Source organism: Chiloscyllium plagiosum, unplaced genomic scaffold, assembly GCF_037043375.1.
Source record: "Chiloscyllium plagiosum isolate Xiang-an unplaced genomic scaffold, Cpla_swu_hap1 HiC_scaffold_24, whole genome shotgun sequence".
NCBI lineage: Eukaryota > Metazoa > Chordata > Chondrichthyes > Orectolobiformes > Hemiscylliidae > Chiloscyllium > Chiloscyllium plagiosum.
In genome coordinates this window covers 45,899,866-45,912,068 of record NW_028270162.1, presented here as the reverse complement: position 1 = coordinate 45,912,068, position 12,203 = coordinate 45,899,866, and the positions used below count along the sequence as shown (strand labels likewise).

General features: G+C 43.6%; 1 protein-coding gene across 7 annotated transcripts in view; it reads left to right on the top strand.

Moving 5' to 3' along the window:
- susd2 (sushi domain containing 2) overlaps nt 1-12,203 on the top strand; it is a 209,274-nt gene that overhangs the window by 31,282 nt on the left and 165,789 nt on the right. For 3 of the 7 annotated variants that reach the window (XM_088000124.1, XM_088000120.1, XM_088000123.1), the window contains exon 1: nt 1,604-1,841. In XM_088000124.1, coding sequence (XP_087856250.1) covers nt 1,760-1,841 — 82 coding nt within the window. In that variant the 5' untranslated portion in view covers nt 1,604-1,759. Of the gene's footprint in view, nt 1-1,602; nt 1,842-12,203 lie in introns of those variants that run through there. The other 4 variants (XM_088000119.1, XM_088000122.1, XM_088000125.1 and 1 more) reach the window with 4 other exon arrangements.

Here is a 12,203-nt window from a genome sequence, read left to right as displayed (position 1 = left end):
AATGACCATGTATCCACTATCAATTGTTGCAAAAACCCATCTGGTTCACTGATACCCTTCAGGAGAGATAATCTGTGTCCTAACTTGGTGTGGGTGACATGTGACTCTAGACCTACAACAATGTGGTTGACTCTGAACTGTCTGCTGAGCAATTAGGGATGGACAGTAAATGCTGGCCTAGCCAGTGCTGCCCTCATTCCATGAATGAATAAAGAAAAATGAGATTGGTTGACTCAGTTAGCTGGATGGAGAGTGTGATGGTGGAAAAGGAATGAGGCAGAATGAAGAGCTTATGCCTGAAATGTCGATTCTCCTGCTCCTAGGATGTTGCTTGACCTGCTGTGCTTTTCCAGCACCACACTCTCGACTCTGATCTCCAGCATCTGCAGTCCTCACTTTCTCTCTGTTAGCTGGATGGCTGGTTTACAAAGCAGAGTGATGCCAAATAGTGTGGGTTTGATTACTGCACCAGCTGAGGTCACCAGGAAGGTCTTTTCTTCTTAATCTCTCCCTTCACCTGAGGCATGGTGAGCCTCAGTCTAAACTACCACCAGTGGTGTCTCTCTCTAATCCATGGTCTGGTAAGTCTCTGTTTATAAAGTCATGCAGCATAGAAACAGACTCTTCAGTTTAACCAGTCCAATCCCAAATTAAGTAGTTCTATCTGCCTGCCCTGGCCCAAACATTTCTTATTCACACACTTACCTAAATGTTTTTTAAACGTTGCAATTGCAACCCCATCCACCATTTACTCTGGAAGTTCATTTCATACACAAACTCTGTGTAAAAATGTTATGCCTCATGCCTTTTTAAAATCTCTCTTCTCTCACCTTAAAAATATGCCCCTAGTCTTGAAATTCTCCACCCGAGAGAAAAGGCACCTGCCATTTCCGGAAACATCCTGGTAAATCTTTCCCGAACCGTCTCCAGCTTAATAATACTTTATAAAGGGACTATATCTGATTACTGTATATACTAATTAAATAGCATTGATCATCACAGGAGGTCATAGCTACATGGCAAGATGAAGCTGTACTAAGATGTTTCTTGAATAAAAGTTTTTCTTACCTCTGTAATTCTTCTTTAGTTGCACTATGAGACCATGATGGTTATGGTTTGTGGGTGTATCATACATTGTCATTGTGACTACATGTACTTTATTGGCAGTAAAGTGGGAAACTCTGGGATCATGAATGGTTCTACATATATGCAAATCTTTTTTGCTATTTCAGCGGTGGTTATATCATCTACAGCTTAGGGCCTTCACCATGGTGTAAAATTTGAATTTAAGTATTAGGAGATTTAAACAGTTAGAAGACTCACTGCTAGTCAGCACATGAATTAATGTTGACGTCTGCATTAAAGTCAGGCTCTGTAGTTACCTTTTGAATATTCATTGAAGTATTGCTGTCCACAGCTGGGAACAAGCAGCCACAGTGTGCTGTAATAAGGTCAGTTCATCCAGGGGCAGTGATACATTTGTACAGCATCAGCAGTCACTGACCTTTGAAACAAAATTAGGTTCAATAAATGATTCTTCAGTTTCATTGTTCACTTACTTGTTTATTTTTAAACCCCAGGCATTCCCAGCAGCAGATGGATCAATTTCCTCTCTTGGGCAAATAAGAGTATGATTTTTTCTCTCTCTCTCTCTCTCTCTCGTGAGCTTCACAAACCTTCCCGAAGATATTAACAGACTCTGGGTGCTGTTGTTGTGAAACCACAGTTCAACGAGTGGCTGCTGAATCAACACCTCACCATGATCAAAGGCAAAGAGCAGAACTTTCAACTTTTTTGCTCCCTAGTGATCGGGCTTATTTCCTACTCTACACTTCAAGCAGGTAATTGAAATAATCGTTGGAAATAGTGCAATTCTTTTCCTGCTCTCCTTTCTTGCAAGACTTTATTTCTGACGTTTATATATATTTTGATTGGTTACTTTTGACATAATGGTAATCTGGCATAATTTATGAATGGAATTTAGTCAGAAATATTTTAAAGCATGCAATTAATAAAAGCACAATTAAACACGTTAAATCATTTACTGTGCACAAAGTTTATTTCTGGAGGGCCCAATGCATTCTGAACTGTTTTTCTGTACAGGGTCCTGTGATTAGCTAATTGTGATTTAAAACTTCTGTACAATTACCACCCGACCTGAATGTTTTTAGAATAAGATTGTTATATATTGGACTTGAATCCAGAATAATGAGATATCAAATCTCGCAAAAGGAGCTGCAGACCTCTTTCATATATCCCTTGGTCAGGAGATTTTCCCCATAGCTAATCATTGGCATGCTGTGCTGTGACTGCGCTTTCTCTATTCACAGAACAACCATGCCTTTTGTTACAGAAACTTTACAAGGGACTCCTTCATTTTTTTACCCTTTACCATTATTCTCCCTTACTGAATTTTTAAAATAATAATTACTTTTCTGTGCTCTTTGCCCGGAATGTCTTCATTTATACTGAGGTTTAATAGCAGCAGCCACAATCCCATGTCTCACCCTGTCGACCATGCTATAGGGAGAAATTAATGATCCCCATGGGTATAGGCTGGGGAGTGGGGGGGAGGTCGTATAATGGGGTTGGAAGGCTGGGGGTGGAAAGCCATCACCTTCCCAACTCCCTTCCAGATAAATTCAGTGTGGGCCAAGCTCAGGACTACGTTCTGAGCTGGATTAAACCATGTGGGAAAGTTGCAAAGACAAATCCTTCAAAAGCAAGTTCCCGTAATACTGACACCAGTAATTCCAGTTCTAAACTGGCAATCGACGATCACTTCTGAACTGGTAACTGAACTGGGAGCCAACCAGGAACACTGGCAAACTTAGCTGGTAATTTAATAATAGTAATTTATTGTCAAATATATTTATGAAAATACAGTAAAATGTGGAAAGGACACCATAAGCTGGCACCATTTTAATTAAACAGATTCATAGGGTCATAGAGATGTACAGCACGGAAACAGACCCTTGGTCCAACTCGTCCATGCTGACCAGATATCCCAACCTAATCTAGTTCCACTTGCCAAGCACTTGGCCCATATCCCTGCAAACCCTTCCTATTCATATACCCATCCAGATGCCTTTTAAATGTTGTAACTGTACCAGACTCCACCACTTCCTCTGGCAGCTCATTCCATACATGCACCACCCTCTGCGTGCACATTATAAAAAGAAATAAATCACATAAAGTTGGGCCAAATCACATCTTTTTTTCCATACATGGCTTCCTGGTTTCCCAAGTGGCTACGGGACACTGTCACACTCTGCAGTCGCCAAACCATCCCCTGCCCCTACTGCCACTGACCAGACCCGGAACATTCTCTCTGCCAAAGCTGTCTCATCGCCACCGAGTCTGCAGCCACCACCATAGCCAGGAGACTGTCCCAATTCTCGAGGACCAGGACCCATCTCAACCTCCAGAACCAACTGACCATGCAAATTAACTCCCAGGAACCCAAGGGATCATTCAATCCGCTGCCACCGAAATATCAGATGTAAAGAGTGGACCCCAAATCACCGATACTGGGACAGTTGCTCAAGCTGCGATCGCCATGGCCGCAGAGGATGGACCGGATTCACCACACAACAGCTGCCCCGCAATGTCTCTCCATTGCAATGAATTTGATTGTTAAAGTTAAGAGAAGATAAAGAAAATAAGAAAAATTATGTGGTTGATCAAGTGAGATGGATCAGATGGGCCGGGAGCCTGAACACCTCCTAACTTGCCACCTTCACCATCTTGAATTGCCATTGATATTAACAAGTGACTGGTAGCCCAGTAGCCACTTCCTCCAGCGCTGATGATACTATAAGAAACACCCGGTGAAGTGGTTATTCTTCCAGTTTATCTAGCAGCATTTATTTCTGGTCCACTGATGTGTCGCAGACTCAATGAGGATTGACAGAAGTCAATAATCAACCTGAACATATGCAATGCATTTCTGATGTGAGTGAGGGGGCTCTGGATTACTGTGTCTTTCAGTCGAATTTGATGTCAGATCTCCACAAGTGCAGATAAAAACTCAGAATAAAGCAAAGACATTGCACATTTTTTTTTCTGGTTGGTTTTGCTCTTTTCTTTTATCTCCTTTATTTATTAGTTTTCTTTTCTTTTGGGCCTCTGGCAGCGACAGCAGTGCCAGTACCAGCCTACCCCAGCCCATGGTTTCCTAACGAGCAAGGAACAGGTCCCAGGCTGTCTCCCCCCAGATCAGACTCACAGGCTAGGCAGAGGCTCCAGGCCCACAGCAAGACCCGAGCACCTGAAGAAGGAGAAAAGTGGTCTCCCAGTGTGTCGGTCTCCCAGTGTGGTGGTCTCCCAGTGTGTCGGTCTCCCAGTGTGTCAGTCTCCCAGTGTGTTGGTCTCCAGTGTGCCGGTCTCCCAGTGTGTCGGTCTCCCAGTGTGTCGGTCTCCCAGTGTGTCGGTCTCCCAGTGTGCCGGTCTCCCAGTGTGTCGGTCTCCCAGTGTGTCGGTCTCCCAGAATGTCGGTCTCCCAGTGTGTCGGTCTCCCAGTGTGCCGGTCTCCCAGTGTGTCGGTCTCCCAGTGTGTCGGTCTCCCAGTGTGTCAGTCTCCCAGTGTGTCGGTCTCCCAGTGTGTCGGTCTCTGAGCGTGTCAGTCACGCAGTGTGTTGGACTCCCAGGGTCAGTCTCCTATTGTGTTGGTTTCCCAGCGTATCAGTCTCCCAGTGTGTCAGTCTCCCAGTGTGTCAGTCTCTCAGTGTGTCAGTCTCCCAGTGTGTTGGACTCCCAGGGTCAGTCTCCTAGTGTGTTGGTCTCTCAGCGTGTCAGTCATGCAGTGTGTCAGTCTCCCAGAGTGTCGGTCTCCCAGAGTGTCGGTCTCTCAGGAGTCAGTCACGCAGTGTGTCAGTCTCCCAGTGTGTCGGTCTCCCAGTGTGTCGGTCTCCCAGAGTGTCGGTCTCTGAGCGTGTCAGTTACGCAGTGTGTCAGTCTCCCAGTGTGTCAGTCTCCCAGTGTAGCGGTCTCTTAGCATGTCAGTTTCTCAGTGTGTTGGTCTCCCAGTGTGTCACTCTCTCAGTGTGTCAGTCTCCCAGTGTGTTGGTCTCCTAGTGTGTCGGTCTCCTAGTGTGTCGGTCTTTCAGTGTGTCAGCCTCCCAGTGTGTCAATCTCCCAGTGTGTCAGTCTCCCAGTCTGTCAGTCTCCCAGTGTGTCGGTCTCCCAGTGTGTCAGTCTCCCATTGTGTCAGTCTCCCTGCGTATTGGTCTCCCAGTGTGTCAGTCTCCCACTGTGTCAGTCTCTCAATGTATCTGTCTCCTCGTGTGTCAGTCTCCTCGTGTGTCAGTCTCCTAGTGTGTCAATCTCCCAGTGTGTCTGTCTCCCACTGTGTCAGTCTCTCAGTGTATCTGTCTCCCACTGTGTCAGACTCCCACTGTGTCAGTCTCTCAGTGTATCAGTCGCCCAGTGTGTCAGTCTCCCAGTGTGTCAGTCTCTCAGTGTATCTGTCTCCCACTGTGTCAGTCTCCCACTGTGTCAGTCTCTCAGTGTATCTGTCACCCAGTGTGTCAATCTCCCAGTGTGTCTGTCTCCCAGTGTGGTGGTCTCCTGGTATGTCGGTTGCCCATTGTGTCAGTCTCCCAGTTTGGTTGTCTCCCATTGTGTCAGTCTCCCAGTGTGTCGGTCTCCCGGTGTGTCAGTCTCTCAGTCTGGGGGTCTCCCAGTGTGTCAGTCTCCCAGTGAGTTGGTCTCCCAATGTGTCAATCTTGACCTGGTGTGGAGGTCTTCTCCATCTCCAGCATCCAGGTGTCCCAGCATCCCGGCACGGTGGTCTCCTTAGGTGGCGGTTTCAGGCCTAGTCTCCAGCAGCCCAGCATGGCCGTCTCATCCTGGCGAAGCCTTCAGGGTACTCCTTCAGCTTTCCCTGAGTCCAGGAACTGTCTACTGAACCGTAAAGAACCTTGTAACTTTTATTTTATATTTATGTATGACTTCTCTGATTGATGTAGGTGCCGTGCTGTGGCAACGTAAGACTTTTCACTGTAACTTGTGAAAGTACACAGAATGATGAATATCTATTCTATTCTATTCTAAGGTTTTTCTGGTGAAAAAAGGAAACAAACATATCAAATAAAATATATGTTATCTCCACTGATGACGATTAATTTTGGAGCAAATACTCAGAATATGATTTTGAGTAAAAGCCCAGCAAATGTTGAGTGAATCAGTATCTTCTCAATCATGCAGTTGCTCCATAGACTTGCTTTCTTAAGCGGTTCCATAACCTTTCTGAAGAAGGGTCACTGGACTGGAAATGTTAACTCTATTTTCTCTCCACAGATGCTGCAGACCCTAGCAATTTCTCGGTTTGTCCCATAACCATTGTTGAGCTGCTGTCGCATTTGAAATATCTGAAATACGTATCGCATCTGATTGCCTCAAAAGTTTCTTGAAAATGCTTTACGAGATTGATACGCTCTCGGAGAGATATTATCTGCCCTTTGGACAGATTCAATCACTTTGAAAACAAGTGCAATCCCACCTTCAGCCTTGATAGGGGAGTGCTGGAACAGAGCCCCACATCCTGGGCAGTGCTGTAACGTCCTTTAAAACCCTTCAGAGCTTGCACTGTGACCCCACTCACCCCATTGGATCTACCCTGGCAGCCTAGAGCCTACCCAGCCGAGCAGTTATTGCTGTTGCTCCTCCTCAGCCAGGGACATGTCCTTTGGACCCGGCCTTCCTCCCTTACCTCAGTCTAGGCTGGGGGAGGAGAGGGAGCTGATATCTTTGGGAGTTGCTGGCTGGGGGGAGAGTAATTTAGAGGGGGAGCTTGCTGGAAGATTGCTGGAATCAAGGGTATGTAGTGGAGAATTGGGAGGTTGTGATGCATAGGTGTTGGGGGGGCAGTGGAAACCGGGAGTTGGGGGCATTTGGGTGAGTCAGGCTCTCCAGCCCAGAGAGATTTCGGGTGCAAGTCATGGAATCATACAACATGGAAACAGATCCCTCGGTCCAACCAGTCCATGCTGGTCTTGTTCCCAAACCAAATTAATCCCAACTGCCTGCACTTAGCCCATATCCCTCCCAACCTTTCCTATTCACTTATCCAAATGTCTTGTAAACATTGCAATTATACCCGCATCCACCACTTCCTCTGGAAGTTCATTCCACACATCAGTGACCTTAAGATTAAAAAAACTGCCCCTCATATCGTTTTTTGACATCTTTCTCCGTGGGGGTGGGGTGTGTCAATAAAATGTGGAGCTGGACAAAAACCCAGGAGGTCGAGCAGCATCAGAAGAGCAGGAAAGTCAATATTTTCAGGCAGGACCCTTCACCAGGACCTGAAAACGTGCCCCCTAGTCTTGAAATACCCCACTTTGGGAAAAAGACACTTGCCATTATTTCATAGACATTAATGGAATAAAAAGTAAAGCAAGATCCACAATTGAGATGGTTCTGGAATACAGATTGCAGGTCGTTCTGCTGTAACACGTGTTTTGTTAACACAAATTCACTGTAACACGACTGACGAACTGGGGACACTGTTTCTAAAATGCAAACTATTAAAATGTGTGTTGGCTGTAACATGATTACATCGCCAACACTTTAAATGCTGTTTCTAAAGCACGCATTTTGTATAATGAGAGGTTGCACAAGAAGGCAATCATCGCATTATAGAAGAACTATGTGTTTGGCAAGCATATTCATTCGCATAAATGCTGAATTTTTGCCTTACACACCAATCATACATTTCTGAACTGGCACTGATGATGCCTGTTGAAAAGTATAGGTGCCAATTCAGTACCTGGGAAATCTGACTGCTTGCTGATGATTCACTTCCAGTTTATTGTTCACTTTCAGCAGAGTGTGATGGAGACCAGCTCAAATAAAAAAACAATTCTAGCCAATCTTGAACTGGCCCTGATTGATAAGTACTATCTATTCGGCTCGTTGTTGTTACATCTGCACTGTTGGATCTAAGAAAGCGCTGGGGTCCCCAGTTAGTGTCACACTAACAGGGACACAGAATTAATCACTGGCACAATTTTTCCCCCATTGCTAGCCACAGTGACAGCTGCAGAGGGTCGAGTGTTTCTTCTTCCTCTCATACCCAGTGGCATGTGATGCCTCCTACTATTTCCACTGCTTTTACATCCAGCAGATCATAGCTCTGCATTGCTTCTCAATCCAAATCCTCTTTTCATGTGAGTAGGTTATCACTGTCATCTGGGTTTTGGAATGGGAAGTCATGATATAAACAGTGATGGTTGGTGGGGTGGCGGTGGTGGAGTGGTGTTCGGAGGGGTGGGTTGGTGGGGCAGCACTTATCTTTTGCTCAGATGGTATGGACTGAGAGCTTGAGGCCAGCACAAGGGGTGCATTGTGAAAGGGGTACTCTCCCTTCATAGGCCCAGAATTCAGCACTGCAACACTCAGTTCCAATTAACAGCACTATCTGTTGTGGTCCTTGAACTCATAACTTTCTGACGCAGGTGCAGAAATGCTACTGTGAAGCAAGGAATGTCTCCAAGTCAGCACCATTTCTGACCTATGTAGCTATCAGTGCTTTGAATCTCACCCTCTGCTTTCCTTTACACTAACATCACTCAGACTTTCTAAAGCCCACAATGATGCGAATACAGCATAAACTGACACTGCTGTTGTGCTGAGATTCAGAATAATGACCGCTTTGGGAAATGGAACTGCAACACTTATTTATCTATCCATTTCCAACACTGTATTTCCCCTCTGTAAATCTAATTTAGTTTTATCTAAAGGATTTGTGGCCAAGGTCACCTTTATCTCATGCTAATTCTGGATTTGTCAACAAAATTCTAACAATTGTAATCTAATCTCTAGATAGCTTTGTACAAAACACATTGATCTCAAATCTGACAGCCTTATGTGAGGAATTTACCTCTCTCTTCCCAAGGCAATTAATTGTGGCACTGAAGCAACAAGATGGAAATGCTACTTAGTTCAACACGTAAAGTATCAATATTGCCTCTGAGCCGTGGATTAGTTTTTAACATATTAAATCTTGATATCAAATCCCCAGTTGTCAGTGGAAATTCGATTATGGTGCGGTTATCAGTTTAATTATCAAATAGAGGCAAGCTGTAACTCCCAGTGACATGTTAACACTAACTCAAAATTAATTTGGAAAGGTGCCTATTGATATCTTCCTGTAAATTGTTTAAACGTTGCTAGGCATTTTCAATCCAGTGGAATTATAAAAGAATTCAAATGGTCCTAGTCGGAACTGTGAGGGAAATGTTTTGACTATATTACAAGAACTGAACTTCAAAAGTACTTGATTGGCTCTAGAGTGCTTTGTGAGATCATGAAAGGCCCTATATGGAAAAGTAATTATTTTTTTCTTTTAGTGTGTCATAGCCAAATGTAATTATTAGATAAAAATGGAGGAGGAACTCTCACTGTAGGAGAGTTCATTAATCTAGAAAAGCGTGAAGATCTTCCCATTCTGAAAACAAACTACCTTACAGGTCTTTTTTTTATCTTTTCATGGTATTTGGGTATTACCTGCAATGCCAACATTTGTGGCCCATCCCTAATTGCCTTGAGAAGGTGGTGGTGACTTGTCATCTTGAACTGCTGCAGTCTTTATAGCATGGGGCATCTGTGGTGCTTCAAGTGCGGGAGTTCCAGAGACTTGACCTCATTGTAGAGATGGAGTGGTGATGTAGATATAAGTCAGGATGTTAGTTGGCTTGGAGTGGAACCTATAGGTGATGTTCTGATTCCTCTGGCGGCGTTGTCCTTCTAGGTTGTGGATTTAAAAAATATTGCTGAAGGAGGTGACTTTCTGCAGTGCATCTTACATAGCCATTATACATCAGTGAATGTGAATGGAGTGAATGTTAAACTTGCTGAGTAAGGTACCAAACATTTGTGCTGGATAGTGTCAAGCTTCTTGAGTGTTGTTGAAGCTACACCCATCCAGGGAAGTATTCCATCATACACTTGTAGTTTGTGGACAGGCTTTGGAGAGTCAGGAGGAGAGTTATTCACCACAGAACCCTCATCTTCTGAGCTTCCCTTCCAACATTTTCATTCTAACACTGATTCCAACCTCCCATTGCTTTGTAGAGAAATTCATTCCAACTGTTGGTCACCCTTTACATGAAGTGGAGTTTGGTGACATTAGTTCTAAATCTGTCTTTGCCCTAACTTGAACCTGCACCCTATTGTCTTGATTTAACTTGAAGTGGAGTAAAAGTAAATTTCAAAATGCATGGTCGGTGAAATTAACTGTGCCAATAACGTATGCAACACTTCATGTAGTATAATGAACAGGTTTTAAAGAAGTAGGCAAGATTGAAACCTTTTTTATCTCCTATAATTTTACAGCTTCTTTTCAGACCAGATGAATGTAAGTTGGACTGACATTGATAAAATATGTAAAATTGCCTTGAATTGAGCCAAGCACAAGTAGAATGCTTATTACTGTGTTTCCAAGAATGAATATTACAATATCTTTCGCAAATAAAATATTGTGCTACTACAAGTTAATATTATTGTTTGGAAATCACCCTTTTCTGTTTTGCTCTGAACGTGCCATTAAGACTTGACTGAATCTATGTACAGAGCAAAGGCAGTGTTCTCTTTATCTGAGTGCTTGGTTGGAAATGCTGTGGATTGCATGTAAATGGAGCTTATGATTAACGAAATGTAATATTTAAACAATAATTTGGTTTTTCTCAAGAAAAACTTCAAGTAACAACTAGAGAAGGTGATTATATTTATATCTTAATATATTTACTCATGGCAATTAATCTCAAGAAGGTATTTCAAAGCTGGCACCTCATTGGATAGAACTGTTACAGAATCCATTTTACTACTGATCCTTGGTCATGGCCTATTTTATAATAGGTTACACTGTGATAGCAAATCGAAGACCTATGTGATTACTTGTTCAAGGTTGGTCCCTCTCCCACAAGGGGTGACTATCGGATTAGTTACAAATTAAATGTGATGATAGGGTGTGTAACAAGTCTCAATGCCAAACCAATTTTCTTTCATGCCTTTATTTGTCTTGTTTTAACTTTCTTTCACTTTTGCCCTCATAAAGTCATAGATTCATACAGCACGGAAACAGACCCTTTGGTCCAACCAGTCCATGCTGAATATAATTTCAAACTAAACTAGTCCCACCTGCCTGCTCCTCCCTCCAAACGTTTCCTATTCATGTGCTTATCCGAATATCTTTTAAATATTGTAATTGTGCCCACACCCACCCCACGCTTCAGTTGCTTGGATGCTGGTGCCAGGGTGGCATGGTGGCTCAGTGGTTAGCACTGCTGCCTCACAGCGCCAGTGCCCTGGGTTCGATTCCCGCCTTGGGCGAGTGTCTGTGTGGAGTTTGCACATTCTCCCTGTGTCTGCGTGGGTTTCCTCTGGGTGCTCTGGTTTCTCCCACAGTCCAAAGATGTGCGGGTAGGTGAATTGGCCATAGTGATAGGTGCATTAGTCAGTGGGAAATATAGGCTACGGGAATGGATCTGGGTGGGTTACTCTTCGGAGGGTCGGTATGGACTTGTTAGGCTGAAGGGCCTGTTTCCACACTGTAGGTAATCTAATCTAATCTATAGTTGTGCCAGAATAAGTGTTTATAAATATGTTTGATTTTAAATAAGTACAGGCACATACCATTCAGTCCATGAATCTTAATCACTGTAGTGAATGTGGAATCCAAGTTTTCTGCTGTCTTTTTCACCTATTTCTTTTAAAACTACTCAATTGATACTTAGGTAGTGAATTCCACATTCTTGATATGTTTTGTGTGAAGAACATTTTTCTTTGATTTTCTTTCACTTTAAGAGCGCACTGCACATTCCCACCTCCCTGTTCAAAATTTCGTGCCTATCTTAGATATCCTTTCAGACTTAGTGCTAGCTATCCACTATAAGCAGACCGTACACCTTATGTCCAAAGGTAAACAGATGCTTGTCTAACCTGGCTGCCCTGTAGTAATCAGAATTGAAAGCTATATCTCTTATACAAACCCTCACATGCACATCCAGTCCACCACAAACTAAAACTTTGAAACCTGTTATCTTTCTTCAGAGTATGAGAATACTCTCGGAACTCACTTATACAAAGGTGGCTGAAGCGAGTACCATAGACTCATTTAAAGATGAACATGTGAAGGACGAAAGATTAGAAAGGCTTTGGTAGTGCAATAGTGGAGTCGTTACTTCAGAACTAGAAGACCT